The 27,704-nt window shown below is 43.5% G+C and overlaps 3 protein-coding genes across 3 annotated transcripts; 1 reads left to right on the top strand and 2 right to left on the bottom strand.

Annotated features, from left to right (window-relative positions):
• The first annotated feature begins 1,058 nt into the window (after positions 1-1,058).
• Positions 1,059-8,953, top strand: ccdc80l1 (coiled-coil domain containing 80 like 1). The gene is made up of 7 exons (XM_062528534.1): positions 1,059-2,615; positions 2,881-3,037; positions 3,791-3,927; positions 4,263-4,414; positions 4,722-4,825; positions 7,449-7,532; positions 7,974-8,953. The coding sequence occupies exons 1-7, from the start codon at positions 1,059-1,061 to the stop codon at positions 8,270-8,272; spliced, it is 2,490 nt and encodes an 829-aa protein (XP_062384518.1). The 3' UTR covers positions 8,273-8,953.
• Positions 8,954-9,521: 568 nt separating this feature from the next.
• Positions 9,522-20,829, bottom strand: slc19a2 (solute carrier family 19 member 2). The gene is made up of 6 exons (XM_062527891.1): positions 20,582-20,829; positions 19,437-19,991; positions 14,905-15,136; positions 14,362-14,554; positions 13,623-13,764; positions 9,522-12,414 (listed from the first exon to the last, which is right to left on the bottom strand). The coding sequence occupies exons 1-6, from the start codon at positions 20,708-20,710 to the stop codon at positions 12,223-12,225; spliced, it is 1,443 nt and encodes a 480-aa protein (XP_062383875.1). The 5' UTR covers positions 20,711-20,829; the 3' UTR covers positions 9,522-12,222.
• A 1,180-nt stretch (positions 20,830-22,009) lies between these two features.
• Positions 22,010-27,632, bottom strand: atg3 (autophagy related 3). Its single transcript, XM_062527995.1, has 12 exons — positions 27,446-27,632; positions 26,967-27,008; positions 26,836-26,885; positions 26,372-26,442; positions 26,151-26,258; positions 25,895-25,944; positions 25,693-25,786; positions 25,229-25,263; positions 24,870-25,025; positions 24,397-24,524; positions 23,084-23,152; positions 22,010-22,879 (listed from the first exon to the last, which is right to left on the bottom strand). The coding sequence occupies exons 1-12, from the start codon at positions 27,515-27,517 to the stop codon at positions 22,798-22,800; spliced, it is 957 nt and encodes a 318-aa protein (XP_062383979.1). The 5' UTR covers positions 27,518-27,632; the 3' UTR covers positions 22,010-22,797.
• Positions 27,633-27,704: the final 72 nt, after the last annotated feature.

Here is a 27,704-nt window from a genome sequence, read left to right as displayed (position 1 = left end):
CTTCATTGCTGCATGTTCCACTGATTTCCACTAGATGGCAGTGCCGTCTAGACAGATGTCTTTTCATTCTTGCATAGGCTATACATTCACCTATATGACCGAAATGAAGAAACGTCTACGTGTGCAACATGATTTTTTTTTTTTTTTTTTTTTTTAATCTGAGGGAAAGGAACCCCATTCGTAGCCTTAATAAAGATTGATGAAAACAAATGAGTCGTAAATAATTAGGGTTTAAAGCGAAAAAGTAGGCTATGACCCATCTTGCTGAGACCTCTTCAGCGGTGGGCGGTATTGAGCCTTTCTGTGAGATCCGATACCCATCTGTTACTTGCTTTCCGACTTTAGAGTACGAGCTTGTCGAGGAGATGGTCATCCCTGCATTTTTCCATTGTAAACGGAAACGACGCCAGACTATACCACGAAGACAAGAGCGGGACACGGCCAGCAGAAGAAACTGATTTACTCTACAGACATCCAACGAAAAGCGCAGGAAGATATAGGAGTGAAAGTGAGATTGCTTACGACAACCGATGGTCTAGCCTACATACATTCTGCGTCTGGGGAGGCTGTCTGTTTGGAGTTTTTCCAGATAAGTCGAAATTACTCAAACATTGGATGTAAAACTCTTGTCTTGTGGATGGCTATATATAGGCCCCTATTGTAGGGTACATCTGGAAGGGTAGATTATCCTAATCCTATGCAGATGTGGGCCATGTAGCTGCTGTAACATGACAAGTGATAGTGTCCATGATTGTCAGACTAAGACAACTGGTATTCATTTTATCCTGGCTAATGCTTCATGACTTCATCTGCTGCTTGAGACATTGTGCACCCTGGTGTTGAGAGAGCTGGGCCATTTTGGGGGGAGTAATTAGAACAACATACTCCTTAAATGGTCTCTGCATGAGGAAGAAGTCAAATTTGTTGTTTCGCTTTTGAGACTGTTTGTGCTATTGCTAAAAATGAAATGCCCAATCCTGTATTGTTGCCTGGTGATGCTGGCAGTAGCTAAAAGCCTCTCACAAGTGTTGCCACATGCAGTCCCCCAGCCCAGAGGAATGCACAGGCAGGCGTATAGAAAGACTAGTCAAAGCCAGCACTCCGACTCTGTGATCAAAAGGCACATTGACAACATTGCGAGACCTGCCGGCGGTGTGGCTGGACCCACCACCTCAGGGAACAGAGGAGCCTTCATCAAGCCCCCGGGGAGCTCGGGCCTGCCCCCACTAAGCGGCACGGCGGCCTTTAGGGTGCCCAGGAGACCACCGCACCCCAGAAAAGTGCCCCCCACCATCAGTGCCCCCACAGAGCACAGTGGCCTGCAGCCTGCCCATCCACCCTCCCCGGCTCGTCACCATCTCAACGCGAGCGTCGCCGTCAGCGTCCTGGCCAGGTTCGCGGGGAAGAGTCGCCTGCTGGTGATCTCAGCTCCGCGCAAGTCGGACGGCTACTACCAGCTGCTGCGGAGCCAGATGAGGGCGCACGCCTATTGTGAGATGGCGGAGAGACGTGTCCACCAGGTGGTGCTGTTCCACCAGGAGCGGGAGGAGGCCGGGGGGGGAGGGGGCGTGCTGAGGCACATCAGCAAGCAGGGCGCCGTCATAGAGGAGCCCCTGGACACCGCGCTGGTGCCTCAGCTCATGGAGCTCCTGCGGCTGGAGAGGGGCACGTTCGAGATGGTGCTGCTGAAGAAGACTCTGCAGGTGGAGGAGCGGTTCCCCTACCCGGTGAGGCTGGAGGCCGTGTACAGGGCCATCGATCAGGCGCCCGCACGCCGCCTGGAGAGAGAGAGGCAGGAGGGGTTCGTTCAGAAGTGTAAGGAGTCCGGAGTGGCCGGGCACGTGGTGAAATCTCCACGGTTACGGCTAAAGAGTCCTAAGACACGGCTGGACTCTGAGACGGACGTCAAGGGAGGGATGATCAAGTCCACAGCCATCAGCACCATGAGACAGGACACGACTCTCACCAGTGCCACCACAATAACAACTCCCTCAGTCCCTCACGCCGTCACTTCAACGACTGCTGCTGCTCTGAACAACGACCCCAGCGATGCACATAGTCTGCCAAGTGTGTCAGGCTCGCCCACTGTTGATCCATTTGACCACCTGTCTACCAGAAATGTTCAGAGTGACAGCTATCAGCCCAGCACTATCACGTACGCTCCCACTTACAGTACTCACAAAACTGAGCTTTCCCACGATCGAGTTCACAACCAATCAGGTAACAAGACCGAGCACACCGTCAGTGCAGTTACAAAGCACAGTATGAAGCTGAACGTGCCCCCTGAGACGAAACAACAAGGCGAGGACGCTGAGAAGACCCCAGCCGTGGATGTCCAAGATGAGATTATCAGACAAAAAGGTCAATTCAAAACTGGGAAAATTGAAAAGAAACAGAAGTCTGAAAAGACAGAGAAAGCACCGAAAAAGAGCAAAGCACCCAAGAAGCCAAAAGCTGCCAAGTCAGGCGAGGGTGCTAAATATCCTGAGAAGAAGCCTTCGGGTGAGGACGTCGATGGCACCTCAGCTGGCACCAAGTTACCAGACAAATTATCCGCTAAGAAGAAGTCTCTGGACAGATTCATCCGTTATTTTGAAAAGAGGAGAAGATTGATTGTAAGTTTTATGTCCTAAACGTACAAATACTGATGGGTTATGATGTGTACAAGCTTGTTTTATAATGAATCATTTCTTCTATTATTGGCGTTAGTTAGGCCTCTGCTTTCCACAGTCACACACGGCACATGTATTTCTCCGTATTGTACTGAGCACACAAATACTGATGAGTTATGATGTGTACAAGTGTATTTTACTTGATGATTAGTTGTTAGTTAGGCCTCTGCTTTCCACGGTCACACACGGCACTTGTATTTCTCCGTAGGTAGTGACCGCCCCCTCAGAGCACAACCGCATGTACAAGCAGCAGAGGGACGAGTATCTGGACCACGTGTGTGAGATGGCCCTCAGGAGGGTCTCGGTCATCACCATCTTTGGCCCGCTCACCAACGGCACCATGAAGATTGACCACTATCATATGGGTGAGTACAGTGGAGTGGTGCCGTCTAGTGACGCCTGCCTGACACTGACAGATTTGGGAGAGATTCTTGAAAGATTGTAGTCTTTTGAGTAAAGCTTGAATGAGGGGCAAGGTAGGCTTTAGCTGTAGTGGATATGCTGTGATGTAGTCTAGTTGAAGTACTGTGATCAGCTCCAAATGTTAACACAAATCCTATTTCAACCTGATTCTTAAGTATTTTTAAGTATACTTCAATGCTTTTTAAGGTATACTTAGATAATTTTTAAGAGGGTATATTGCGTAGTCCTGCATATCACGTAGACTGCACCACTGGGTGAGGAAGATGCCTCATGTCTCACGCCACATGATACAGTACTGTATACTATGATGCTTTATAAGAGGGTATATTGTCTCATGTCACATGATACAGTACTGTATACTATGATGCTTTATAAGAGGGTATATTGTCTCATGACACATGATACAGTACTGTATACTATGATGCTTTATAAGAGGGTATATTGTCTCATGTCACATGATACAGTACTGTATACTATGATGCTTTATAAGAGGGTATATTGTCTCATGACACATGATACAGTACTGTATACTATGATGCTTTATAAGAGGGTATATTGTCTCATGACACATGATACAGTACTGTATACTATGATGCTTTCCCTTCATGTTATTTACTAAAGTTTATTAAGTTATCAAAGTGATTTATGCTGTAAATTGCACTATTGTCGTCAGTAACAATGTGGTGTTTTTGTAGAGCATGATAAACCAATGGGGGGGTTTCAGGATGATGACCTCGTTAATCATGACCTCATCATGGCCTTCCGGAAAGAGCTGGGAATGACACACGAGGACTTCTACATGGTGCTCACCGACTTTGAGATCAAAGTCAAGGTCAGTTTATGTTTTGCCTCAAGTGAAGTTCCCGTTTTCCTGTTATTCTGTTATTAGTCAAAAATGATATGTATTTTAAGGACTGTTTATATGAACCATGGAATCAAATCTCAAGTCTTTTGTTGGTGTGTTTTTGCATTGTGATGGGGTTGATATGTGTAGACATGTTCATCTTCAGTATGTCTGTGATTACAGCAACAATATGAGGTGCCCATTGCCATGAAGGCTTCTGTATGTGTGTGATTACAGCAGCAGTATGAGGTGCCCATTGCCATGAAGGCTTCTGTGTGTGTGTGATTACAGCAACAGTATGAGGTGTATGTGTGTGATTACAGCAACAATATGAGGTGCCCATTGCCATGAAGGCTGTCTTTGACTATATGGATACTTTCACGTCACGCATCAATGAGATGGAACAACAGAAAAAACAGGAAGTGATGTGCAAGAAGGAGGACAAATCAAGAACTTTGGAGAACTTCCTTTCACGGTTACTCATATTATGCTCTGTGTCATGACATTAATTTCAGTTATGGTTATGGTTATATGGTTATGGTTACATTGTCATAGTCATGTTTTAGTTATGGCAGTTCAGTTCTAGTACCTGTATGATGCTCAGTCATTTTAGTTATGACGATTGTAGTAGTTGTGCACTGCTTAGTCATGTTTTAGTTATGGCGATTGTAGTAGTTGTGCACTGCTTAGTCATGTTTTAGTTATGGCAGTTCTAGTGGCTGTATACTGCTTAGTCATGTTTTCTTCCATTGTGTTCTGTGTTCTCTCCATCTGGTCTCCAGGTTCCGTTGGAGGCGCAGGCTGTTTGTGATGTCGTCCTCCAGTGATGACGAGTGGGCCTACCAGCAGCAGCTGTACATCCTAACCAGCCAAGCCTGCAACCTCGGTGAGCTCTATTCTATTGATTATTAACACAGCAACGACCAGTCGGCCTACAACAGCAGCTGTGCTTACTAACCAGCCAGGCCTGCAACCTCGGTGAGCTCTATTGCATTGATTAACACAGCAATGACCAGTCGGCCTACAACAGCAGCTGTACACCTTAACCAGTCAAGCCTGCAAGCTAGGTGAGCTCCATAGCAGGTCAATGCACTTTATTGGGCCCTTCAAGTAATCAAGTGTGACAGACTGGCTGTGTTTTGGCTAACCTAAAGCAACACTGTGCAGTACTGTAGCTCTTTGTGAGATATGAGGCTTTCCTCAGGCAGCTAGTTCTGCTGTCATCTTCAAACTCTTGATGTGAAGCACATGTGTTGCTCCCCACGTGGTCCCCTCCAGCATCCGGAGTCTGCACTGTGCAGTTCTGTGTTCTAAGCATAGGGTTCTAAGTTGCCTGGCGTCTGCACTGTGCAGTTCTGTGTTCTAAGCATAGGGTTCTAAGTTGCCTGGCGTCTGCACTGTGCAGTTCTGTGTTCTAAGCACAGGGTTCTAAGTTGCCTGGCGTCTGCACTGTGCAGTTCTATGTTCTAAGCTGTCCAGCGTCTGCACTGTGCAGTTCTATGTTCTAAGCTTGAAGGCATCTGCACTGTGCAGTTCTATGTTCTAAGCTTGAAGGCATTTGCACTGTGCAGTTCTATGTTCTAAGCTTGAAGGCATTTGCACTGTGCAGTTCTATGTTCTAAGCTTCAAGGCGTCTGCACTGTGCAGTTCTATGTTCTAAGCTTGAAGGCATCTGCACTGTGCAGTTCTATGTTCTAAGCTTGAAGGCATTTGCACTGTGCAGTTTTATGTTCTAAGCTTGAAGGCGTCTGCACTGTGCAGTTCTATGTTCTAAGCTTGAGGGCATCACACAAATGAAATAAAGCCCTTCACAGCGCAGCGTTGCTGACTATGTTGCCACAACCCACCAGGTAAATGAGATCCAGCTGACTGTTCCCAACATTTGCATTCTGATATACAGCGCCTCTGGGTTATAGAAGTTCACGACTTCAGAGTGTGTGTGTGTGTGTGAGAGAGAGAGAGAGAGAGAGAGAGAGAGAGAGAGAGAGAGAGAGCAACTTGATGCTTGTGTGTGTGTCTGTCTCTGTTCAAATAAAGGCACATTTCTTTGATGTCTCCTCTTGAAAAGCTTCAGATCCCGTTTGCCTATTAATCTAGACAGCTGTTAGAAAAGACCAGTTTTCCAGTCCTGTGCTTTATGGACCTTTTCATGAAGCCTGCAGGCCTACTGGATATTTGTTGTTGTTTCAAGAACTGAACAGCACTGGGCAAGGTTATTTTTTATATGCTAATTAAAGATAAAGGAGCATAAATGTCGGAGCTGCATTCATTCTACACGCAGCACGCGTGCACATAAGGTCCTACTGGAGTCTCTCTCTCACAGTGGGAGAGAGACGAGACCTCATGGGACTTCATCGGGAATCCATGGAATTTGGGTTTGCCCATGCAGAGGGAAGTCGTTCTTCCAAGCTGGTGTTGGGTATGCGTGTGTGTGTGTGTGTGTGTGTGTGTGTGTGTGTGTGTGTGTGTGCGTGTGATGAAAAACAGATTTTCTGCCTAGAAATCTATTAGTGACACGAGTGCCATGAGCGTTGTTGATCAGTAGGCAACATCATTGCAAGCTTAATGCATTAGTATATGTGTATAGCGACATGCAATAAGTGCAGCAACAACCTTACCTGATTTGACGTGGAGTCAGGGTGGGAATTTCGTCATTTTAGGGGCAAGGCCATTTGGCCTTCACCTTCTTTTTTTTTAAGGGGCACCAAGGCCACATGATAGGGCACAAAGGCCACTGAGTAAAATTCGATGGTTTTACATTTCAGGGTTATCTCGGCACAAATACATAGACCCGCTAGCCGCTGTAGGCTTTGAGAAACACTAACACAGCCTCAAACTTCTTTAAGTTGAGGCCCAATCATGGCAGACTTCGGGGTCATAGGGCCCATCTACACATACCTCACCCCACCCCCCATCAAATCATCATTATGATTATTATATCACAATTAGTATTATGCCATATTGTTAGACATGCACTTTCACTTCAAAGCAGTCAATGTTTGTGCCAAAAGTGTTTACAGAAAGTTTGTGAAAACTATGCACATCAGGGGTGTGCTTTACTAATGTAAGATAGGCTATATAATTACAATAGTTCATTCTTTTGCATGTCTGCATGAGATACTTCTGAAAACAACAGCAAATATGAGTACCATTGTTTTGGGATGTTTCCCTCATGGAAGAATCATAAGCCGTTTTCACACAGGTTTCTGTACATTCTGTGATAATTACCTGCCACAAATCAAATACGGGACGATTCCGTATTATACTGAATGGTTGGCAACCCTAAGTCAGGGGCATAAAGGCCACTGTGGCCTTATGATGGGTTTTTTTTCAGGGGGCATCAAGGCCAAAGTGTAGGGCAACGGCGGCCATGGCCTCATGGCCTTGGTATAATTCCCACCCTGCGTGGAGTGACGTGACCCAGACACACTGGCTTTATTTTTCTCATTGAGCAAGCTGATTTGGAAGTGTGATGCTTTGTTAGTGACATGGCGACCTTTGACCTCCAGGTTTACGCCACATGGCTGTGCTAAGACTGGTGGGGAAAGAGAGGCAGGACTCAAGTGGAGTTCTAGAACTATACCCCATCAACGGTAAGAGCTGTAAACAACAACATCATATATAAACAAATACATCGACACTATATGTATTAATGAATCAGTTACACACTAATGTATTTGTGTTGAAGTGACTATTAACAGCACTGGTGCAAAGGAGTGTTACGTAATCTAGTTATTACATGTGATCTGTGCACCTCTCCCAAACACAGGAAGTGATCTAGTTATTCATGTGATCTGTGCACCTCTCCCAAACACAGGAAGTGATCTAGTTATTACATGTGATCTGTGCACCTCTCCCAAACACAGGAAGTGATCTAGTTATTACATGTGATCTGTGCACCTCTCCCAAACACAGGAAGTGATCTAGTTATTACATGTGATCTGTGCACCTCTCCCAAACACAGGAAGTGATCTAGTTATTACCATAGACAGTAAAAGTATTACATGTGATCTGTGCATCTCTCCCAAACGCAGGAAGTGCTTCAGTAGAGCGAGAGCAGCTCTCGGCCTCTCTGGTGACGGACATCAGGAACTACTTCCAGGTCAGCGCGGACGCCTTCTCCATGCTGCTGGTGGGGAAGGACGGGAACGTCAAGTCGTGGTATCCGTCTCCGATGTGGTCCATGTCCTCCATCTACGACCTGGTGGACTCCATGCAGCTGCGCCGGCAGGAAATGGCCATCCAGCTCTCTCTGGGCATGCGTTGCCCTGACGACGAGTATAGCCGTCAGGAGGGTCACCGAGATGGCCACCATCGGGGTTACGGTTATTAAAGGTGGCGCAGTGTAGGAATTCTGCTGTGGTCAGTTTTCAGCGTACTGGGTATACGCATTTAAGGGGGTGCACGATGCGTCATAGCTACATGCAATCCCAGGCATTTGGGGCGCACATTGGTATTGACACACATGCAATTGCCTATAAGGATGCATATCATCAAAATGAGCTCGAAGCCGTTCTGTTAAGGTTCGAGTACTACATTGTGTTGCTTTAATGGACATGAGCTTGATCTCTGCTGTATGATAGTTTATCATTATAGGACACCATCCAAAGGGATGTAATAACCAACTGTTCTGCATGCGGTTTGAATCTGGGAGAGACCAAGCAAGGGCTATTGTTTATGTAGTCTTTCACAAACGTATCTTTTCCTCTTGATCATAGACAGTCAATTATTTCCAACTGATTTTCTGTTTCTAAACTCCAGGTTTTGTAACCTCTGCATTTTTTTACATTTTGGTAGTTTGGCGTGTGAGTTTGTTACAGCTTGGTGCTGAATGACTGGTATCATGGGACTACATACTGTATGTCTCTGTAGAGACGGATGCGCACATCCAGAAGTTAGTTTGAACAGGAGCCAGACCACATGTGTCACAGAGAGGAGGGGATGGGCTGCACACTGTATAATGGCGCCAAAAAATAGGCGCATTCGACTTCATGTAGCCGTCTTAAGACGACTGCAGACAAGACTATTTCTGACATTCTGATGGTTTCTGATGGACATTCATGGTTTTCAACCATGACGTATATTTGAAAGACGTATCAGAATGTCAGAAATAGTCTCGTCTGCAGTCGTCTTAAGACGGCTACATGAAGTCGAATGCGCCTACTACCGGTTCCTATTCTGGACCGGAGCCGGACCAGATCCTATTTTGCCTGATGAAGATCTGTTGATCGAAACGTTGCCTCTTAAAATAATGTTGTTTAACAGTGTACAGACTATCCCCTTCTCTACATTTGTCTCGGCAATGCAATTACAAAAAGTGTTAATTACAGCTTGGTCTGTCTGACTAGTTGCACTTGGCATTGTCCTGATGACTGGGCATCTTATAGGCCTGATGGACACATAGCTAAGGCCCATCTAGGTGAACCATGACTCTAGCACGACATTCTGGGGTTAGATTTAGTGGTCAAATATTTAGTCCTTTGATTCATTTACAGACGTATATGCTAGTGTATGGTAAGAGTGCGGTGTCTGAGTGAGTTGTGTCTTTGAAGATGAGGTATCTTATAAGAGACTGTGAAACATTTTTGGACAATTTTTGGACTTTAATACAATGTCTTGTACAACAAAAGTTTCTTAACAATGAATGTAACCAGAACATGAGTGCCTTGGTCTTTACTGTTTGTTTTCTTTTTGTTCTTTCACAAAACACATCCAACACAAAACACATTTTAACATTATTTATTTAAAACAGATGTGAACAAAAAAGGATCAATATATGAACACAAACACCCCACTAATGGAAGCAACTGACTCACACCAAATACTATAGAAAAAGGTTTTCATAAAAAAAAAGAGGGCTACCCTTAACACATGGCAACCATACAGTAGATTACCCCTAACCATACATACACGGACATACAGTCAAATCATGGAAGTAGAAAAAAAGGATGTAAACAAAATAAATATTATTGGTTCTACAAAGGACTTTACAAGTAGTGCTTAATCATTTTACAGATATCAGAAAAAATATCAGTGCTACTGTATCTCACCGATTTTTTGGTGAGGAGGGCAAGTATGAAAGATCATTTCTATGTAACACTATTGGATTGCGGTAGCAATACAATACAATTGTTTGGCAGAAACAAAACAATTAATAATGTTAAAACACATCTTGTATGGTCTTCATTAAAAAAAATTACTGCATCACCATATAAAACAACTCATCCATTGTTTTGCCAGTAACACACATTTGGAAACGATTCATACAAGGCCAAGATCCTCTTAGACGTACCTCTACAGTACATAACAATACAATCATTGTGATTTGGTTTCATTGTCGATCTAGTCACGATCCACATTCATAATTTATCTAAATATACATCTTCTTGTTTTTTTAAATTAAAATGAACATATTAAGGGGATATAAGGCTTAAAGGTTTTCTCAAGTATAAAACACCTTAGTTTTCAGCGTGCCAACTATTTTTCAGCAAGGCATCAGCATCTGCCTTTGGATTGTTTGTTTCCACAGTAGCAGGGCAGAGTCAGTGCGGAGATGATTATGATGATTATTATGGTGATTAGTATTGCTATTGCTATTATTATTCATATAGCACAAAAACTAACTTGCAAAGTAACAACGGTAAGTGTTAGTAAAAACACAAGAGCAATATGTAACATTGAAGTCATTTTGCGGATGTCTCTACAGCACGCTTGAGATGACCAGATAGGCCCTGGCCTACACAGTAAAAGTAGACCTTGAAATCCACTACAGCAGACTACTCAGTGAGTTGCAGCATTATTGTGCGCATTAGTGTGTTTCAACACTTAATCTACGATCAAATGAACAGAAGCTCAAGTATCTGACCTGGTGGCCCTAAAACACTTCTGGGGCTTTTCCATGGCATGATATCTACTCTACTCTACTCTACTCTACTCTACTCTACTCTACTCTACTCTACTCTACTCTACTCTACTCTACTCTACTCTACTCTACTCTACTCTACTCTACTCTACTCTACTCTACTCTGGTACCAGGTGTTCTATCTCAAATAAGGTACCCCATAAGGTACCATCGCTGAGGAAAAACAGTGCACACATAGAAGAAAAGTAGAAAACTCATTTAGAAAACCGTAGGCTACCTTTCAGTCAAAATCGGAAGCAGTGTCTGTTCATAGAATGGTAAGGCAAACCCATGTCAAGTTTTGCTAGAAACTATATCAGCCATGAAAGATTTAAACTTCCGTCGCCACTACACTACAACACCTTGCGAAAAGTTATCAGAAGTAGCCTGCCCTACACACACGGAGCTTCTCGGCCGCTGTCGTAGCCGACCTCAAATCAAAAGTAGGCTAGCCTACACTAACAATAGCGACTAATTGCCAGAACTACACAGGAATCCGTCTTTTGCTGTTTCGCTTGAGCTTGCCAAAGCAAAGAAGCTATATCAGATGGCGAAATTGTTTGGGTGCGTAGTGGAGGTAAAAACTTCGAAATGGTATATTTGTCCCGACGCACGGTGACGCGCATAATTGTTGACATTCTGATAATGTCGAGGGGGGGAGCTGAGACAAATCATTATCATGCATGACTGCAAGTAGGCCTACTGTAGCTTACTTTTTGGCGTTGGATGAGAGTACAGATGTGATGGATGTTATATGTTACATCTGTAGGCCTACTCTCATTATGGACGTTAGGGAATGTCTATAAATTCTTAAAAATGGAGTGGGAGCATAAATGCATTGAATATGAGGCTTGTTGCACTTCATGATGGGCCATTGTTTTTCAATTCTGTGCCATCATTGAATGGTGATTTATGTGAGCCCTTTGCACTGAAAATAATACTTATCACTGGCTGTAAAATATTTGTATTTGTTGTTAGGGAGTCTATGTAAAAGATGCATTTGAGCATTGACATATTTCGTTCTTATTCAGAATTATTTTTGCAGCATCAGATGTGCGGAAGTGCGCGGCCACATTTGGCCCTCTGATGGTGATGATAAAAAAATGTGGCCCTCTTAGTCATGAAAGTTGCCCATCCCTGAGCTAGCTGATTGCCATAGACACGCTGAAGAAAACAACTTGAACGTCATTAACGTCACCTTTTGGTATTGCCTCAGCCCGCTTGGAACCTCAACAGAAGTGACATCACAAATAGTACCAGGTACCAGGTACCAGTTGTTGCTAGTCGAGTCGAGCTGAGCTGACACCATGCAGTGGAAAAGCCCCATTAGATGACTAGACTAGCTAAGGCGGTTCTGATAACCTATTGGTGGTTCTGATAACCTATTGGTGGTTCTGATAACCCATCTCCTGTTTATCATCATCATCACCAGCAGGGGTTCCATCTCCTACGGAGTCGGGTTCTCCCGTCTGAACAACATGCTCAGACGCTCGTCTGGACCTCCTCCACTTGTACAGGCCCGCCAGGAGGAAGATGACGGCGACCACGGCGAAGTAGCTGGCGTAGATCAGGAACTGAGGACCAGACGGAGACAGAAAGCAGCTTCGTTAGCGTGAGACAGAGACAGAAAGCATCTTCGTTAGCGTGAGACGGAGACAGAAAGCAGCTTCGTTAGCGTGAGACAGAGACAGAACGCATCTTCGTTAGCGTGAGACGGAGACAGAAAGCATCTTCGTTAGCGTGAGACGGAGACAGAAAGCATCTTCGTTAGCGTGAGACGGAGACAGAAAGCATCTTCGTTAGCGTGAGACGGAGACAGAAAGCATCTTCGTTAGCGTGAGACGGAGACAGAAAGCATCTTCGTTAGCGTGAGACGGAGACAGAAAGCATCTTCGTTAGCGTGAGACAGAGACAGAACGCATCTTCATTAGCGTGAGACAGAGACAGAAAGCATCTTCGTTAGCGTGAGACAGAGACAGAAAGCATCTTCGTTAGCGTGAGACGGGGACAGAAAGCATCTTCGTTAGCGTGAGACGGGGACAGAAAGCATCTTCGTTAGCGTGAGACGGGGACAGAAAGCATCTTCGTTAGCGTGAGACGGGGACAGAAAGCATCTTGGTTAGCGTGAGACAGAGACAGAAAGCATCTTCGTTAGCGTGAGACAGAGACAGAAAGCATCTTCGTTAGCGTGAGACGGAGACAGAACGCATCTTGGTTAGCGTGAGACAGAGACAGAACGCATCTTCATTAGCGTGAGACGGAGACAGAAAGCATCTTCATTAGCGTGAGACGGAGACAGAAAGCATCTTCATTAGCGTGAGACGGAGACAGAAAGCATCTTCATTAGCGTGAGACGGAGACAGAAAGCATCTTCATTAGCGTGAGACGGAGACAGAAAGCATCTTCATTAGTGAGGGCAAATGATGCAGCCCTCACCTCTCATTCGCTACCTTCATAGGAAAACTTCTCAACTGTTAGTCGCAGCTCATACATTGATTTTGTACAATGTCTTCAGCTATGAGGCTTATACACAGGGCGCAGTTAATATGGTGTTAATATGGTTTTGTTCTTTTGTGGTCTTTTAACTTGCAGAAGTGTACAAATCTAATAGTTAGTAAAGTAGCTTGCTACGCAAGGCAAGATTATAATGGGCATTGCTACGGTCATCACTCAATACACATTTCCCCTCATACAAGAGGCCATTATTGTCATATCATTCATAGCTTCTCTACCAGCCAATCAGAAAAGAGTATTTCTAGTCTCTGGGTGATGAGATCATTACCTGTTGAATAATGTCCAAGCCCAGACCGCTGGTGTCCACGACGATCACGGTGAGAAGCGTCTGCAGCAGTAAGGCGATGAAGGTGTTGACGCCGAAGACCAGCGCGTACCTCGTCATGCTCAGGTTGGCGGCGATCTGGTACCTGCAGTGGTGAGGTCACGGCGCTGTTTAGCATTTCAGCATTTCAGCCGTGGCCTTATTTGTCTTACTAATCATTACCGTAGTTTCCCCACTATTAGCCGCGGCTATCTGGTACCTGCAGTGGTGAGGTCACGGCGCTGTTTAGCATTTCAGCCGTGGCCTTATGTGTGTTACAAATCATTACCGTAGTTTCCCAACTATTAGCCGCGGCTATCTGGTACCTGCGTTGGTGAGGTCACGGTGGTGTTTAGCATTTCAGCCGTGGCCTTATGTGTGTTACTAATCATTACCGTAGTTTCCCAGCTATTAGCCGCGGCTATCTGGTACCTGCAGTGGTGAGGTCACGGTGCTGTTTAGCATTTCAGCCGTGGCCTTATTTGTGCTACAAATCATTACCGTAGTTTCCCAACTATTAGCCGCGGCTTATACATTACATTGATTTTGCTACATTTCTTCAGGTTAATGCACGGGGGCAGTTCACATGGCATCAATATAATTTTTTTTTTCTTTTGACTTGCATAAAACACTGTCCTGCAGCTAATACATAGATAATTAGTAATTACTGCAACAGAATAAGTCTCCTGTTGCTTGTACTCACGTGGCAATGGTTATCAACAGCATGTAGGTGGCCCTGAAGATCACGTACGAGACGTAGCAGATCCAAATGTTCCTGATGGTGTCCATAAGGTACACGGCCCCAGCGATCACCACAGAGAACAGGCAGAGGGCAGCCTCCCCCCACACCTCCCACGACACCTTCACGTAGCCCACCGCAAACGCAGCCAGCGCACCTGCGGAGAAACAGCACACCTGCATGGAGACCAAGGCTGACGGAAGCATGAAGGGGTGGAGTGTGTATGGGATACAATACAGCATACATCATATTCAATCAAATATACCAAAATATACTGTACATGTCGGTAAAATGTCCAAATATGCTAGTTGAAACCAAGACATGTTTAGGGTTTCACTAGACAGCTGTTCTATATAGTGTGTTCAGATGATCAACTTACCCAGTAGAGTTGAGATGGTTTCCACATAGCTGTTCTATATAGTGTGTTCAAATGGTCAACTTACCCAGTAGAGTTGAGATGGTTTCTACATAGCGGTTCTATATAGTGTGTTCAAATGGTCAACTTACCCAGTAGAGTTGAGATGGTTTCTACGTAGCCGTTGTATATGTGGAACTCGCTGGAGGGCAGGATCTTCTCCCAGAGCGCCTGGACGTAGTTGACCACCTGGAAGTAGCCGCAGGTGGACAGCGCCCACCACACGGACCAGGCCAGGAGCGGCTTGCTGGAGTAGCTGAGCAGGAAGTCCTCCCACAGAACCCGCAGCACGTCCACCAGCCCGCGGCTGCCCTGCTCCCCGACCTGCGGAACACAAGTAGGAACGCTCCGGTCACTGGAACCCTTCAGTTGCTTTTGTCCACCTACAATCTTTCACCAACAGCAACATGAGGAATAGTCCTGTTATGTGGCCCTTGTAATGCATTGTCTATTATTCTCACCTTCAACTTACAATGTTTTGTTAGAATGTTCAAATATTATACGTGTTAGACCAGAGCCATGGCTCTGTGTTAGACTAGTGGCTACTCGTCAAAAGTATTGGAACTCTGTTCCTGTCACATAGGCAGGTGGCCTTACTTCCGCAGGTGCCGACACACCAGTGTGATAAGAATGTTAAAGAGACCCTATGCAACTTTTTCATAGTCATAAAATCGCTTAGAAATCATTGTTTTGCTTGACTGACCAGTTTTATCGAAAACAGTCACATTTCCTCCCGTCCCTAGTGTCTCTCTCCGCTATTTACAACCTTGCAACTTTCTGATAAACGATCGTCTGCTGTTTACATCTGGAAGTCAGAGACGCGAAAGGAACAAAAAGAACCACGCTTGCAATTTATATATTTATATATAGCCTATATATGTATGAATATACACGCTAAAGCTGTCGGGGAAGCTCTGCAGAGAAATATGCAAGCATAAAACGAGCGAAAAAGAAAAACGAAACCGAAACCAGAGATGAAAACGCCAATCCTGCATTATTCCTCTTTAAGAAATAAGCGTTCTAAAGAATATCTGGGCTTTTAATTGCGGAATCTTATCTTTTGTTAGAATGTTCAACCCCCCAGCACCACCACCCAATGAAGGGGTTAACTACAGGACACAGGATAACGGTGTGTCTTAAAGGGATATTCCGCCATTTTTGGAAATACGCTCATTTTCCACCTCCCCTCGAGCAAAACAATCGATATTTACCTTGTTCCCGTTCATCCAGCCATTCTGTGAGTCTGGCGATACAACTTTTAGCTTCAGCCTAGCATAGATCATTGAATCGGATTAGACCATTAGCTTGTCGCCTGCTAGCTTCATGTTTAAAAGTGACTAAGATTTCTGGTAATTTTCCCATTTAAAACGTGTCTCCTCTCAAGTTAGAAAGTGCAATAAGACCAACTGAAAATGAAACCTGGAGTTTTTCTAGGCTGATTTGACATGGAACTACACTCTCATCTGGCGTAATAATCAAGGCAACTTGCAAACATACCATAGGCGCAGTGATATCGTACGCAGCATCTGAAAATAGTCCCCATAGACAACAAGCAGTAGTAGTGCCAGTAGTTTGCAAGTTGCCTTGATTATTACGCCAGATGAGAGTGTAGTTCCATGTCAAATCAGCCTAGAAAAACGCCAACGTTTCATTTTCAGTTGGTCTTATTGCACTTTCTAACTTGAGAGGAGACACGTTTTAAATGGGAAAATTACCAGAAATCTTAGTCACTTTTAAACATGAAGCTAGCCGGCGAGAAGCTAATGGTCTAATCCGATTCAATGATCTATGCTAGGCTGAAGCTAAAAGTTGTATCGCCAGACTCACAGAATGGCTGGATGAATGGGAACAAGGTAAATATCGATTGTTTTGCTCGAGGGCAGGTGGAAAATGAGCGTATTTCCAAAAATGGCGGAATATCCCTTTAAAGCCCAGTGGTTGGCTGGGAGTTCAACTGACCCTGTAGGCCAGTCATGAGTTCAGAAGTGGCCTCTCTCCAGATTCCTTCTGGCCACTGACACAGTGGAAAGGTATGCTGGTTTGAGGGCTAATCCTAGTTCTAATTTTTAGAAGCGCCGGTCTTAATACTTGGGAAAAACAGAAACAGAGTACTGAAACTACTTTTCCAGGTGTAGAATTGCACGTTCACCTTTATATTAATACGCTTCTCAGAGTTAACGTTCCATTTTCAGTATTTTAAGCACATCGTTATAATCAATGACTGACTGGCACTGCTAAAAAAAACTTTTATCAAAACTAGTTGCCTAATAAAAGCATATTACCTTAAATAGTGCCACATAGTTGCTTAGTGTTGCTTGGGTATCACTATTAGACTATAGTGCATGGACATGAAAATACTAGTGTACTGCAATGTACACGGCATGTAAGCTCTTGTCATTTGAAAGCATTTGTGTGCAAGACAAGGTGGCAGTATACTGCTCCTGTAGTTCCTGGTAGTGCAAGACAATACTGGGTCATTCCACGCCAAATCAACCAGAGCCCACGCACTTGCGTCTCAAAAAAATCTGAAAAAAATACCATGTGTGCCTATGTTACCCAGGAGACACTCTGTAAAATGTTTTTGTGCTAAGATCAATACTTTTCAAGTAACAGCCAGTTTTACAGGGGGAGGGGGGTGTCAAATTTGTTCTACCTCTTTTTTTTGTCAAAGTTCACAAGCTCATTGCTCAAGAACTAGAATCCGTAGGAGGCTCAAATTTTGCAGGCTGGTGCATAAATAGGAATAGTATGCAGTAAAATCACCACGAGTAGTCTGGATGATCCTGCATGGTCATAGCAGTCCCTCAAAGTTGATCAAAATTGTATTGGAGTTCTTGGCTGGGCTCTGTTTAGGCTTACAGAAGACATATTTTTACTCAACATAGGCTCTTGATTTTTTTTCTCTTATTGAGATCAGTAGAAACACTCTCCGAAAAAGCAATGAAGAGAAAAGAAAATCCATCAGGGACTGAACAGCAGACCTCACAAGTTTGAAAAATAATTTTGGATCTCATATTCAGAGCACCCTATCACCTTGTGGGAATATACAAAGATTTTTTAAATATTTTTTTCGTTAATCTGCACTACCTCTTCTTTTTAAAAACACCAATTTGACTTGTCTTATGCGAATCTTTCTTTTTCATTTTCCACCCTAAACATGGACAAAATGCACCATTGAGATCAATATGTTTTGTCCCCACCCGGCAATTTCAGTGATTCGGTGATTTTAGCGGCACCTAGTGGTTACTCTATACAAAACAAATCTCTCAATAGATCTCTATGGTGCATTTTGCCCTTGTTCAGGGTGGGAAATGAAAAAGAAAGATTTGCATAAGACAAGTCAAATTGGTGTTTTTAAAAAGAAGAGGTAATGCAGATTATATAAAAAAATATAAAAAAAATCTTTGTATATTCCCACAAGGTGTTAGGGTGCTCTGAATATGAGATCCAAATTTATTTTTCAAACTTGTGAGGTCTGCTGTTCAGTCCCTGATGGATTTTCTTTTCTCTTCATTGCTTTTTCGGAGAGTGTTTCTACTTATCTCAATAAGAAAAAAACCCCAAGAGTCTATGTTGAGTAAAAATGTGTCTTCTGAAGGCCTAAACAGAACACAGCCAAAAACTCCAATAAAATGTTGATCAACTTTGAGGGACTGCTATGACCATGCAGGATCATCCAGACTACTCGTAATGATTTTACTGCATACTATTCTTATTTATGCACCAGCCTGCAAAATTTGAGCCTCCTACGGATTCTAGTTCTTGAGCAATGAGCTTGTGAACTTTGACAAAAAAAAGAGGCAGAACAAATTTGACACCCCCCTCCCCCTGTAAAACTGGCTGTTACTTGAAAAGTATTGATCTTAGCACAAAAACATTTTACAGAGTGTCTCCTGGGTAACATAGGCACACATGGTATTTTTTTCAGATTTTTTTGAGACGCAAGTGCGTGGGCTCTGGTTGATTTGGCGTGGAATGACCCTACTACATGTTAATGTGAGAGGAGACAGGAGCAGACGCAGTGACTCACATCCCCTTACATCATACTGGAACTTCACAGGAAGACAATGGTCACATGACAACAGTCAAAACGAGTTTTTCATCTGATAGGACGGTGCATCTGCATCACCTTTGTGATCAGCTTTTGTGAGCATTTCACTGGGCTCGTCAAGCATATTAACCTCACTATTTCCTCCTTAGCGTGCCACCACAGCTGAGCATAGAGACATCCCTCGACATCTTTATAAAATGTATAAAAACCAGCTCTTCAGAGAACATCTCCTCTCATAGCACTACTACAGACAATTGCACTCATCTATGCACTTAATACACTCATTGATACACTCATTGTGTTTTTTTTATTATTATTGTTGTTAGAATTGCTCTCAAAAGCTTGAAATGTTTCTACCATGTAGTAAGTCCCTTTGGTTAAAAAGCGCCAGCCAAATGTAATGTAATGTAATGTAATGTAATGTAAAGTAAAGTAAAGTAAAGTAAAGTAATGTAATGTAATGTAATGTAATGTAATGCAATGCAATGTAATGCAATGTAATGCAATGTAATGTAAAGTAATGTAATGAGTGCAGTGTATGTTCCTGGTGCCTCATCATCAGCACCCACTCACCGCAGCATCGTGGGAATGCAGAGGCACCTTGCACTCCAGAGCGTCCCCCTGCGGGCCGCTAGTGGCCTCCGCGCCGAACGCGTCCGCAGCACCGCCGTCCTTCTGGTGGAAGAACAGGCTCTTCGCCGGCATGGGCAGGAACCAGGGGGTCAGGAACGCAACGGCGGCACACGACAGTGTGATGACACACAGGTACAGCAGGGGGACCGCGGCCTCAGACACGAGCAGCTGGCCCAGCAGGGACCCGATGGCCGAGCCCAGCAGCGTGATGCTCCGGCAGAACCCCGTCACTTTCTGATACTGGGCCGGTTCCACCACACTGTATATGTAGGAGTAGTAGGCAATGTCTGTTGCTGTGGCCATCCCAAAGAAAAACTCCAGTATTTGCATGGCCAGCACGCCCTGGGTCTTCACAAGCATAGCATAGGTAACGATGAGGCTCGCCGCCTGCAGAATGAGGAGAGGCTTGTATCGAAGGTAGTCTGTCGCCAGGAAGACGGGGAAAAGCAGCACAAGGTAGGAGTAGGTCCATAGTGGGTATATTTCATTTACAACCTGCCGGGGAAAGGAAAGAAATCACTTAACACAGGTTTTTAGTATGGATGTTGTCACATTTCCTCTCAAGAGAAAGTGCCAAAGTAGAGCATCATCTCCAACATAAACATCCACAAGCATCCACTGATCAAATCGGGACGACTTCTCAGAATAAAAGATTCCATGATGAGTGAGCAAGTTACATTGGGCGTTCTATTACAGGACAGTTTTGTCTAGAACAGATGCTGACCTTGAGCCACCGCGATAATACAGATTATGTGTTCTCCAAATAAGTTAAGAGTCTCATATTCAACTATCTAAACAACAATGACACACTTGGTTTGTTAAAAACTATCAAAAAGGTTAACAGTCTTAAGAAGATCATGTACATCCACGTGGTTTGGCTAACGCAACAGTATGATGTAACGAGTAACCTCCAAAAGTGTAACTAGTGGAAATGTCTCCATGATTCAGGTCAGCCTTAAGTTCGTTTACATGCATACTACTGTACATTAATCGATGATTTTGCAGGGGTAACAACATATCCGCCCTCAAACAACTTTGTTTGAGAATGCCAGGACAGTAGGAAGCAAGAGGAAGCGTAGGTTTACCTGCGTTTCGCTAAGGTTTTTGTCTGGTCCCATGAGAAAAGCTGTAAGAAACGGTTCCGATGGTCGCAGGTTGGAGAAGAAGCCGTACACACAGAGTAAGACTGTAGGGAAAACCCATGGCTCCGACATGTCACTGGACAATGTTGCATGACCTTCGGCTCGGCACGAAACAATGTGAGAAATTGCATCAAATGCACATCGTTTGAAGCAGGTTTGAAGCCTTCCCTTCAGTGAAGGAGAGTCGCGAAAAGATGACGACTTGAAAACAGACGAAGAGGACCAATCGTTTGGGTGGAATACGTGGGCGTGGGATGTGACCACAGTTCACACCACATTGCCCACGTTAGGCTTTCGGATCGTATTGCAATATGTCCTAAAATACAGATTTTACTGTTACGGTCAACCAAATACGCATTTGCTTTAATGCAACAACACGAATCACTACATAATTTTCAGTGGATTATATTTCCGTATTTCGCTAGAGGGCGCTGTTGGAGTATGGCCAAGTGCTTAGTGTTATGGTGCTCCTTCACTCTATCAAAGTCAGGTGCTCTTTGAGTTCAAGGACATCCCAGGTTTTGGATGTACATTGCTGTATTTTAGAAAAGGTAACCCTTATTTGGAACAGGATAGGCTCTTCAGTATGTAGCGCTGTAGCCTGTTTGGCAGAGGAATCTAGGTCTAGGTTATTGGTGGTGACAAATGATGGAATTGATTGCGGATCATAATGCCATAAAAGGCTCCCACTGATTTTCAAAAGTCTGACAGATCATCTCTGACTACTTTAAAATATATACATATATTTCCAAACAATATCATATCAGGAATGGGAATACCCATGGGAGACTTTGGCAAATGGACAGAAGTCGCAAGTCAATGAATTTAGCCAGACTGAAAATCTCAATTGAGAAGGGTCGGTGTCGTCAGGGCCACTGACCTTACAATTTAATCTGAAAAGGAAAACAAACTTTCGCCCACAGACTAATTAGCCCTTTTCACGTGATGTCAGACGAAGCGTTGCTGGGTATCCTCCGGCATGTCCAGCCGCCAAATACTACAGAAGAAGAAGTATTCATGGGTTTCATCAGGTCCCTTTCCACAGGTGTATACAATCAAGCACCTTGATTATCAATGCAGACTGCATGGTGCTTGATTGTATACACCTGTGGAAAGGGACCTGATGAAACCCATGAATACTTCTTCTTCTTCTTCTGTAGTATTGGGCGGCTGGACATGCCGGAGGATACCCAGCAACACTTCGTCTGACATCACCGTGAATAGGGCTAATTAGGCCTACATTCAGGGTATTGGGAATGCTGATCCACCTCTCTTCCCATCTGCATAACACCTTGGTGGCCAGTAGACTGCAATTAAATAAAACATATATAAACGGATATGAAGTGTTGAACAAAATTAAAACCAGAAAACTTGCATATTTATCTTGTTTTATTTATAAACAAACATTATTTCAAAATGAGCTTTGATGAGAGACAAACAGGGACTCAATTCCACGTGATCTAAAAGGTTTAACATAACAAACAAGCGGACACTGCAGATGAAAGAAATGGGGGAAACATGAAAATGCAAAAGAAATAATAATAATAGTAATAAAAAAAAATGTGGTTGTTGCTGGAATCTGCAACAAGGATCTCTTTGCAGGAAGGTATCCAAAACAGGTCATATATGTATGCACACACTGGGTAAGTGTGCCAACTAGTCTTTGGGGGTCGGTTGGTAAAAATAGGCAACTATAAGGGGGCACACGAGGACAGCCTCATGATGAACAAAAACAAACGACAGCTTTCAGGTACATTACATATAGATTTTTGAAGATTTATTCAATTTATTTTTTAAAAATATCAGAATGGCGTTTTGACAGATACATGACCATTTTAGTGTCTACATTTGTTTAGAGCAGAGCAAGGCATTTGCGAACATAGCTTTTACATACAGATATTACAGATGAGTACACCGCAGGATGGGCCACCACAGAGTGCATTTACTGTTGGTACAGATGTTTTAGTAGATGAGCAACGCGTCATCACTCAGCACTTGAGATTCACACTGCACATGCAAAGATGCAGTGGAACAGCTTCCATTCTGTTTTGGAACGTCTCACATTCTGCTGTTCGTTCCAGTTCCGTCTGTTGCTATGGTTAGAGCTCGCCAGAAGAACACAACCAAAGAATTGAGAGTATGCGAAGTACAACTTGGGTTTACATGGTGAAGTGTCTTGTGTAGTCATACTCTATGGTGGGAATGACAGCTTGGACGAATTTCAGGAAGATCAAAAGATACCTAGTTGTTAGATCAGAGTTAAGGAAAACTCAAACACTTTATGGACATCTCTAATTCTAACTCTAACTCTAATTCATATCTATCCATTTTCATTTTACAAGAAAAAAAAAAAACACCTCACTCAACATGGTATTATTTGGTACTACCAAGTAGCAGAATGTCAGTGCAAATATGAACAAGTGTACACAGGGAATTGAAGGATACATGTGAACTCCCAGCTCTCCTCCTCCTTCTGCAACCGTTTCAATGATTTTTTTCATCACTTCCGCATGTCTGGGAAACACAAATATCAACAGTATGAACCGAGGACACTCTCTCTGTCAAGGTTTCCAAGCAAACAATACCATACAATCTCCAATCCGGCTTCAGTAGTTGGATAAACACACATTTGGTGGAACAATAAAGCTAGTCATGATCGATCAATCCGTCATCTTTGGTTTAGGTGGGTCAGTGTCTCTGAGCACATTTTCAAAACCTTCTGCAACGCTATTGTGACATCAGAAGTACCATGGTTTGCTGTAGATGGTGTTGAATTAAACCATACCAGGGCTGTGGCATCTTAAGAACTCTGGAGTTGTAGCTTAACAAAGCAGCTCATTACAGACAGTACGTGTTCATATTCCTGCCCATAGCTGTTTCTTAACTACAGCTTCTTTTATTGAGACAGGACAGTCCTGAACCGAGCTTGCTCTTCAGTTGGCTTTGACTGTACTTCAGCCTTGACCTTTTCACTATCAGTTTGAGGAAGATCTTGCTTGCTTGGCAAAGGCAAGAGCTGAATACCTCTCCAGTTCTGGCAGTCTTACATCTCCTCTCTTGGGTATGTTCACAACACTACCTTCTCCTCAGTCTTAAAGCAACACTAAAGAGTTTTTTGTACGTAAAGATAATGCTTCACGTCTGCACTTCTGCATTCACCTCACGGCCCTCCATCAGCTATAAGCACAACATGCAAGTTTACCAGATCGGGTAGCGGTTCTGCAGTTCGATGGCATGAGACATAAGAAACTATTTGACTTTGATGTCACAACACATCATACTTTCATAATCTCATGCAACATACTCTGCCTTGTCTGTGGACATCGTTATCTGCTGGATAAATAAACAGGGTGCGTGCGACAGAGGAGACGTGCTTTAGTGTTGCTTTAAGGGGTTCAAGCCAGATCCCATAGATCTTGCTCATGGTCAGCCATGGCTGTTACACTGCCATCTGGTGTTAAGATTTCATGTAGTATTCTACTGAGCTAACAACTTACCTCTCTTCAAGTTCCACATCCAAAATTGTTGTTTACCAATCGTAGTTAGTCTGTGAGAGGACTATCCAAGTAAAGTGAGATTTCTTACTGCACTCCACCTTTATATAATCGTCCTAGAGTTGTTGTGATATTTGCTTTAAAAAGCTTAATAATGTTTACCATTTAGCACTTTGCCCAAAAGGCGTTGGCCAAAAGGCATCAGCCAAATGTAATGTAATGTGATTGACTTCTTCTACAATTGAAAAGTGAGACCTTGGTTACCTGCAGGGGTGCACGGAGCACATGGCCGGAGGTGGGAGATGAGGGTGGTTCTCGATGGTGACCGTCTTCTTCACATGGTCCTGGCTGATGTCCTCATACATCTGGTCCACTGTGAGTGGCTGCCGGTCCTGGAGGGCAAAGCAAGCACCACACCACTCATTTGCAGTAAAGATGCTCTGACCAACCAACCAACTAATCAATCAATCGATCTTTGTCTATGTAGGATCTTTCGTACAAGGATGTAATTTAAAGTGCTTCAATGATGTTCAGTTCAGTTGGGATCTTATTCAATGTGACTGCTGTAGTGTAATAAACTGCTGTAGTGTTTTGGGGCCCTGAGAGCCCACCAGCCCCCCCTAGATCAAGCATTGAAGCCACATTGTTAAACAAGCAGAGCTCAGTTCCTAATCTATATCTTCCCTCCTTCTACATGAACACGGATAAGTCCGTTGAGCTGAGTGAGTAAGAAGTACCTCGTCATATCCAAATAGCCACAGTCTGGGCGTTTGGTAGTATTTGTCGTATGTGATGTAGAGGTCATACGTCCGAGTTTGCAAAATGGCATCGTCGCCGCTTGCCTCCATTTTTGATTTGGTGGCTTCTACCAATTTCCTAGTGTCAAGAGTAGCCTGTTTACAAAAAGAGAAAGACAGACAGAAACAAAGAGAGAGAAAGAAAGAAGGAACGAACGAAAGAGAAAGAAATCAAGACAGGCAAAAACAGAAAGAGCAAGAGAGAGAGGAAGAAAGAAAGAAAGAGAATATATGCATTATTCAGTGAATCATCACTGCTGCCTTGTACGCATCACCTAGAAATACGATATCCATCTTACCTCATCGTTTTCTAATAGCCCGCTCTCTTCATACTCTACAGACAGAAGAGCATCATCATTATAAGTTTCATACATCATTCATATCACGTAAATATGTAAGGGATGATCAACGACGTGCCGTGCGTTTATAGGAAAATAATGCACGTTCGAAGTGGTAATAAGGTCCTGACGCCGCAGGCTTCGATAAGTGCATTATTTTCCTATAAACGCACGGCGAAGAGTTGATTATCCCGCTTATACCACTGCTGCTATCTTTTTCGTTTATATTGCCGCTGTCTTAGATACAACATTGCTGTTTTTACTTATACAACATACAGTACTTACTTGTGTATACAATATATACTACTAACTTGTGTAGACAAGATATTTGCACCCCTGTGAAGTGGTTCCAGTATTTTTGCTGCATTATGCTTCTATATTATAAATTGGTTGTGTTTAAAAGTTTAAATGATCCGGGAGCACACCTTCCATGTCTGCGGCTTCACCTTCCTCTTCCTCATCGTCTTCATCGCCATCATTTCCACCAGCACCCATCTTCACATTCATGTTCATGCTGTCCTGGATATCAGAGGAAGAGATGTACAACAAACCAATCAATCACTCAATAAAGCGCCTAAAACAAAGGGCATTAAAAGTTGAACGTGTAACTAGTAAGTTGGAACATACTTTATTATCAAGCGAGATTTCTTGAACAGCTTCCGTTACTCCAGTCACCCCTATAAATTCCAAACAAATATGCTATTTAGAGTATAGAAGTGCTTTTCAGAGTAGTGAGCAAACATCATGCAACAGAAAAATTACTGAAGGCCACTCAGCCTCGCAAACCACTTCTGTCTGTACTGAAGGGAACTAATGTCCAACCACTTCTGTCTGTACTGAAGGGAACTAATGTCTGTACTGAAGGGAACTAATGTCCACCCACCGGAGTTGTGGTAGGTGTCCACCCATCCTCCATCGCCGTCGTCCTCCTCTATAATAGCCTCCAGCTCGTCAGAGTACTCCATCTGCTTGCAGCGCTTGTAGCATGGCACTGGACCGTTTCATAGCAACGCAAACATACATCAGCATAACATTCTCAGTGGGAACAAGTGTACTGAACAGCACTCTAGTGTACCTACAAACTAAATCGTCCGGTCAGCTCACCATTACGAGTTAATAAGAACTGCTTGTCCTGTGGCAAGTAGGGCTTCACTTTTGCTTCCTCTCCTGACGCCCTGAGCAGTCAGAGGAGGCAAGTTAGAGGGAAGTGCAACATACTTCAACAGAGTACACTCCATTAGTGTGGAATTTCAAGGTTCAAAATTAAAACAAATGAATTTGACACTCAGGTGAAATAATGAATAGGCTCTTAATCCGAATCTGTCCGAGACAGACAGCAAAATCCTGTTATCAACATATAAACTGTTTTACAACAGTCTTTGAGGTTAAATCATGTCTGACCATCGTTGTGTAATGTGTTTCCTCAACACATCACAGTGAACAAATTGTGAAATTGCGGGAATGTCTTACAAGTCAACAGACACAAAGTTTATGCACTGGGTTGAGATTGCAAACCCATACTGTAGATTCCTCCATCTGCAGCCAAGAGGAACTACAGACCAACTCACCATTTCCATGTAGGGCAGTGGTGGACCAAGTGATCACCTGCAGCCACGAACTACATAAAGAAAATCACAATAATGTTGGTCATGTGATAACTTACCAATGAGTATACAACAACGCAATGTCTAAACCTCACCTCCTCCGGAGTAATGACGCCCGTTTCTTTAAATTTCGATTCCTGCAAGAAAAGAGGAAGGTCTATCACATACTGCACACATATTTAGGATGAAGTTAACTTATATCGCTTTCAAAACATCTGAGTAACTGTAGCTGGTGATCAAACTATTGCGTAGAAAAGGTCATTCTGAAGCCTGAAATATCATAGGTGTACATTTCAATAGTAAATACATGATACACACTTAACACGAATGACGAATGTAAATACAGCTAACATTCCAGCTTGGATAGCATTCACAATCTTTACATTGAGCAGAAACACAACATGCCAAGCAGAGAATGAGCTTGTTTTTGATCATTCCAAGCACAGAGTGTTATGGCAAAATATATAGCCTAAAATAATTAACGTATTTAATACAAAAATATGCAGTTATACTGGCGAAGCCAGCGCAGGTTGGGGTAGTTTAGCAAGCTAGTTAGCTTGCATGTTTGTCTTACCTTCAGCACGGGTGTTAGAAACTCAGCCACTCCAAGTGCTGTTCCTTTCACGGAATTGATTACATTCTGCATGTTGGCTGCAAACTTTTCTTCACAAAATATGCCTTAATCTTTCCCCACACAAATCATTAAGCTCTTTCAGATGTTTCGCCAGAGTGTAGTGACTTTGTCAGCATCAGATCACATGACCTGTCATCTGACAAGTATTTCCGTATTGCAAGAATGGAGTCCCTCTTTAAAGCGCTTAATAAACGTGTTG

The sequence above is a fragment of the Sardina pilchardus genome, chromosome 23 (genome assembly GCF_963854185.1).
Source record: "Sardina pilchardus chromosome 23, fSarPil1.1, whole genome shotgun sequence".
Lineage (NCBI taxonomy): Eukaryota > Metazoa > Chordata > Actinopteri > Clupeiformes > Clupeidae > Sardina > Sardina pilchardus.
Note: the sequence above shows the minus strand (reverse complement) of the source record. Positions and strands in the feature narration are given on the sequence as shown.

What these genes read in the sequence shown, in the direction of transcription:
- ccdc80l1 (XM_062528534.1), top strand. Translation starts at nt 1,059, where the DNA reads ATGCACAGGCAGGCGTATAGAAAGACTAGTCAAAGCCAGCACTCCGAC. An exon ending in GATTGACCACTATCATATGG is followed by an intron (nt 3,038 to 3,790) that starts GTGAGTACAGTG and finishes GTGTTTTTGTAG; the next exon opens with AGCATGATAAACCAATGGGG. An exon ending in AGAACTATACCCCATCAACG is followed by an intron (nt 7,533 to 7,973) that starts GTAAGAGCTGTA and finishes TCCCAAACGCAG; the next exon opens with GAAGTGCTTCAGTAGAGCGA.
- slc19a2 (XM_062527891.1), bottom strand. Translation starts at nt 20,710, where the DNA reads ATGTCGGAGCCATGGGTTTTCCCTACAGTCTTACTCTGTGTGTACGGC. An exon ending in AAAACCTTAGCGAAACGCAG is followed by an intron (nt 19,992 to 20,581) that starts GTAAACCTACGC and finishes TTTCCCCGGCAG; the next exon opens with GTTGTAAATGAAATATACCC. An exon ending in AACCATCTCAACTCTACTGG is followed by an intron (nt 14,555 to 14,904) that starts GTAAGTTGACCA and finishes GTTTCTCCGCAG; the next exon opens with GTGCGCTGGCTGCGTTTGCG.
- atg3 (XM_062527995.1), bottom strand. Translation starts at nt 27,517, where the DNA reads ATGCAGAATGTAATCAATTCCGTGAAAGGAACAGCACTTGGAGTGGCT. An exon ending in CACTGCCCTACATGGAAATG is followed by an intron (nt 26,443 to 26,835) that starts GTGAGTTGGTCT and finishes CTGACTGCTCAG; the next exon opens with GGCGTCAGGAGAGGAAGCAA. An exon ending in GTTCTTATTAACTCGTAATG is followed by an intron (nt 26,259 to 26,371) that starts GTGAGCTGACCG and finishes GAAACGGTCCAG; the next exon opens with TGCCATGCTACAAGCGCTGC.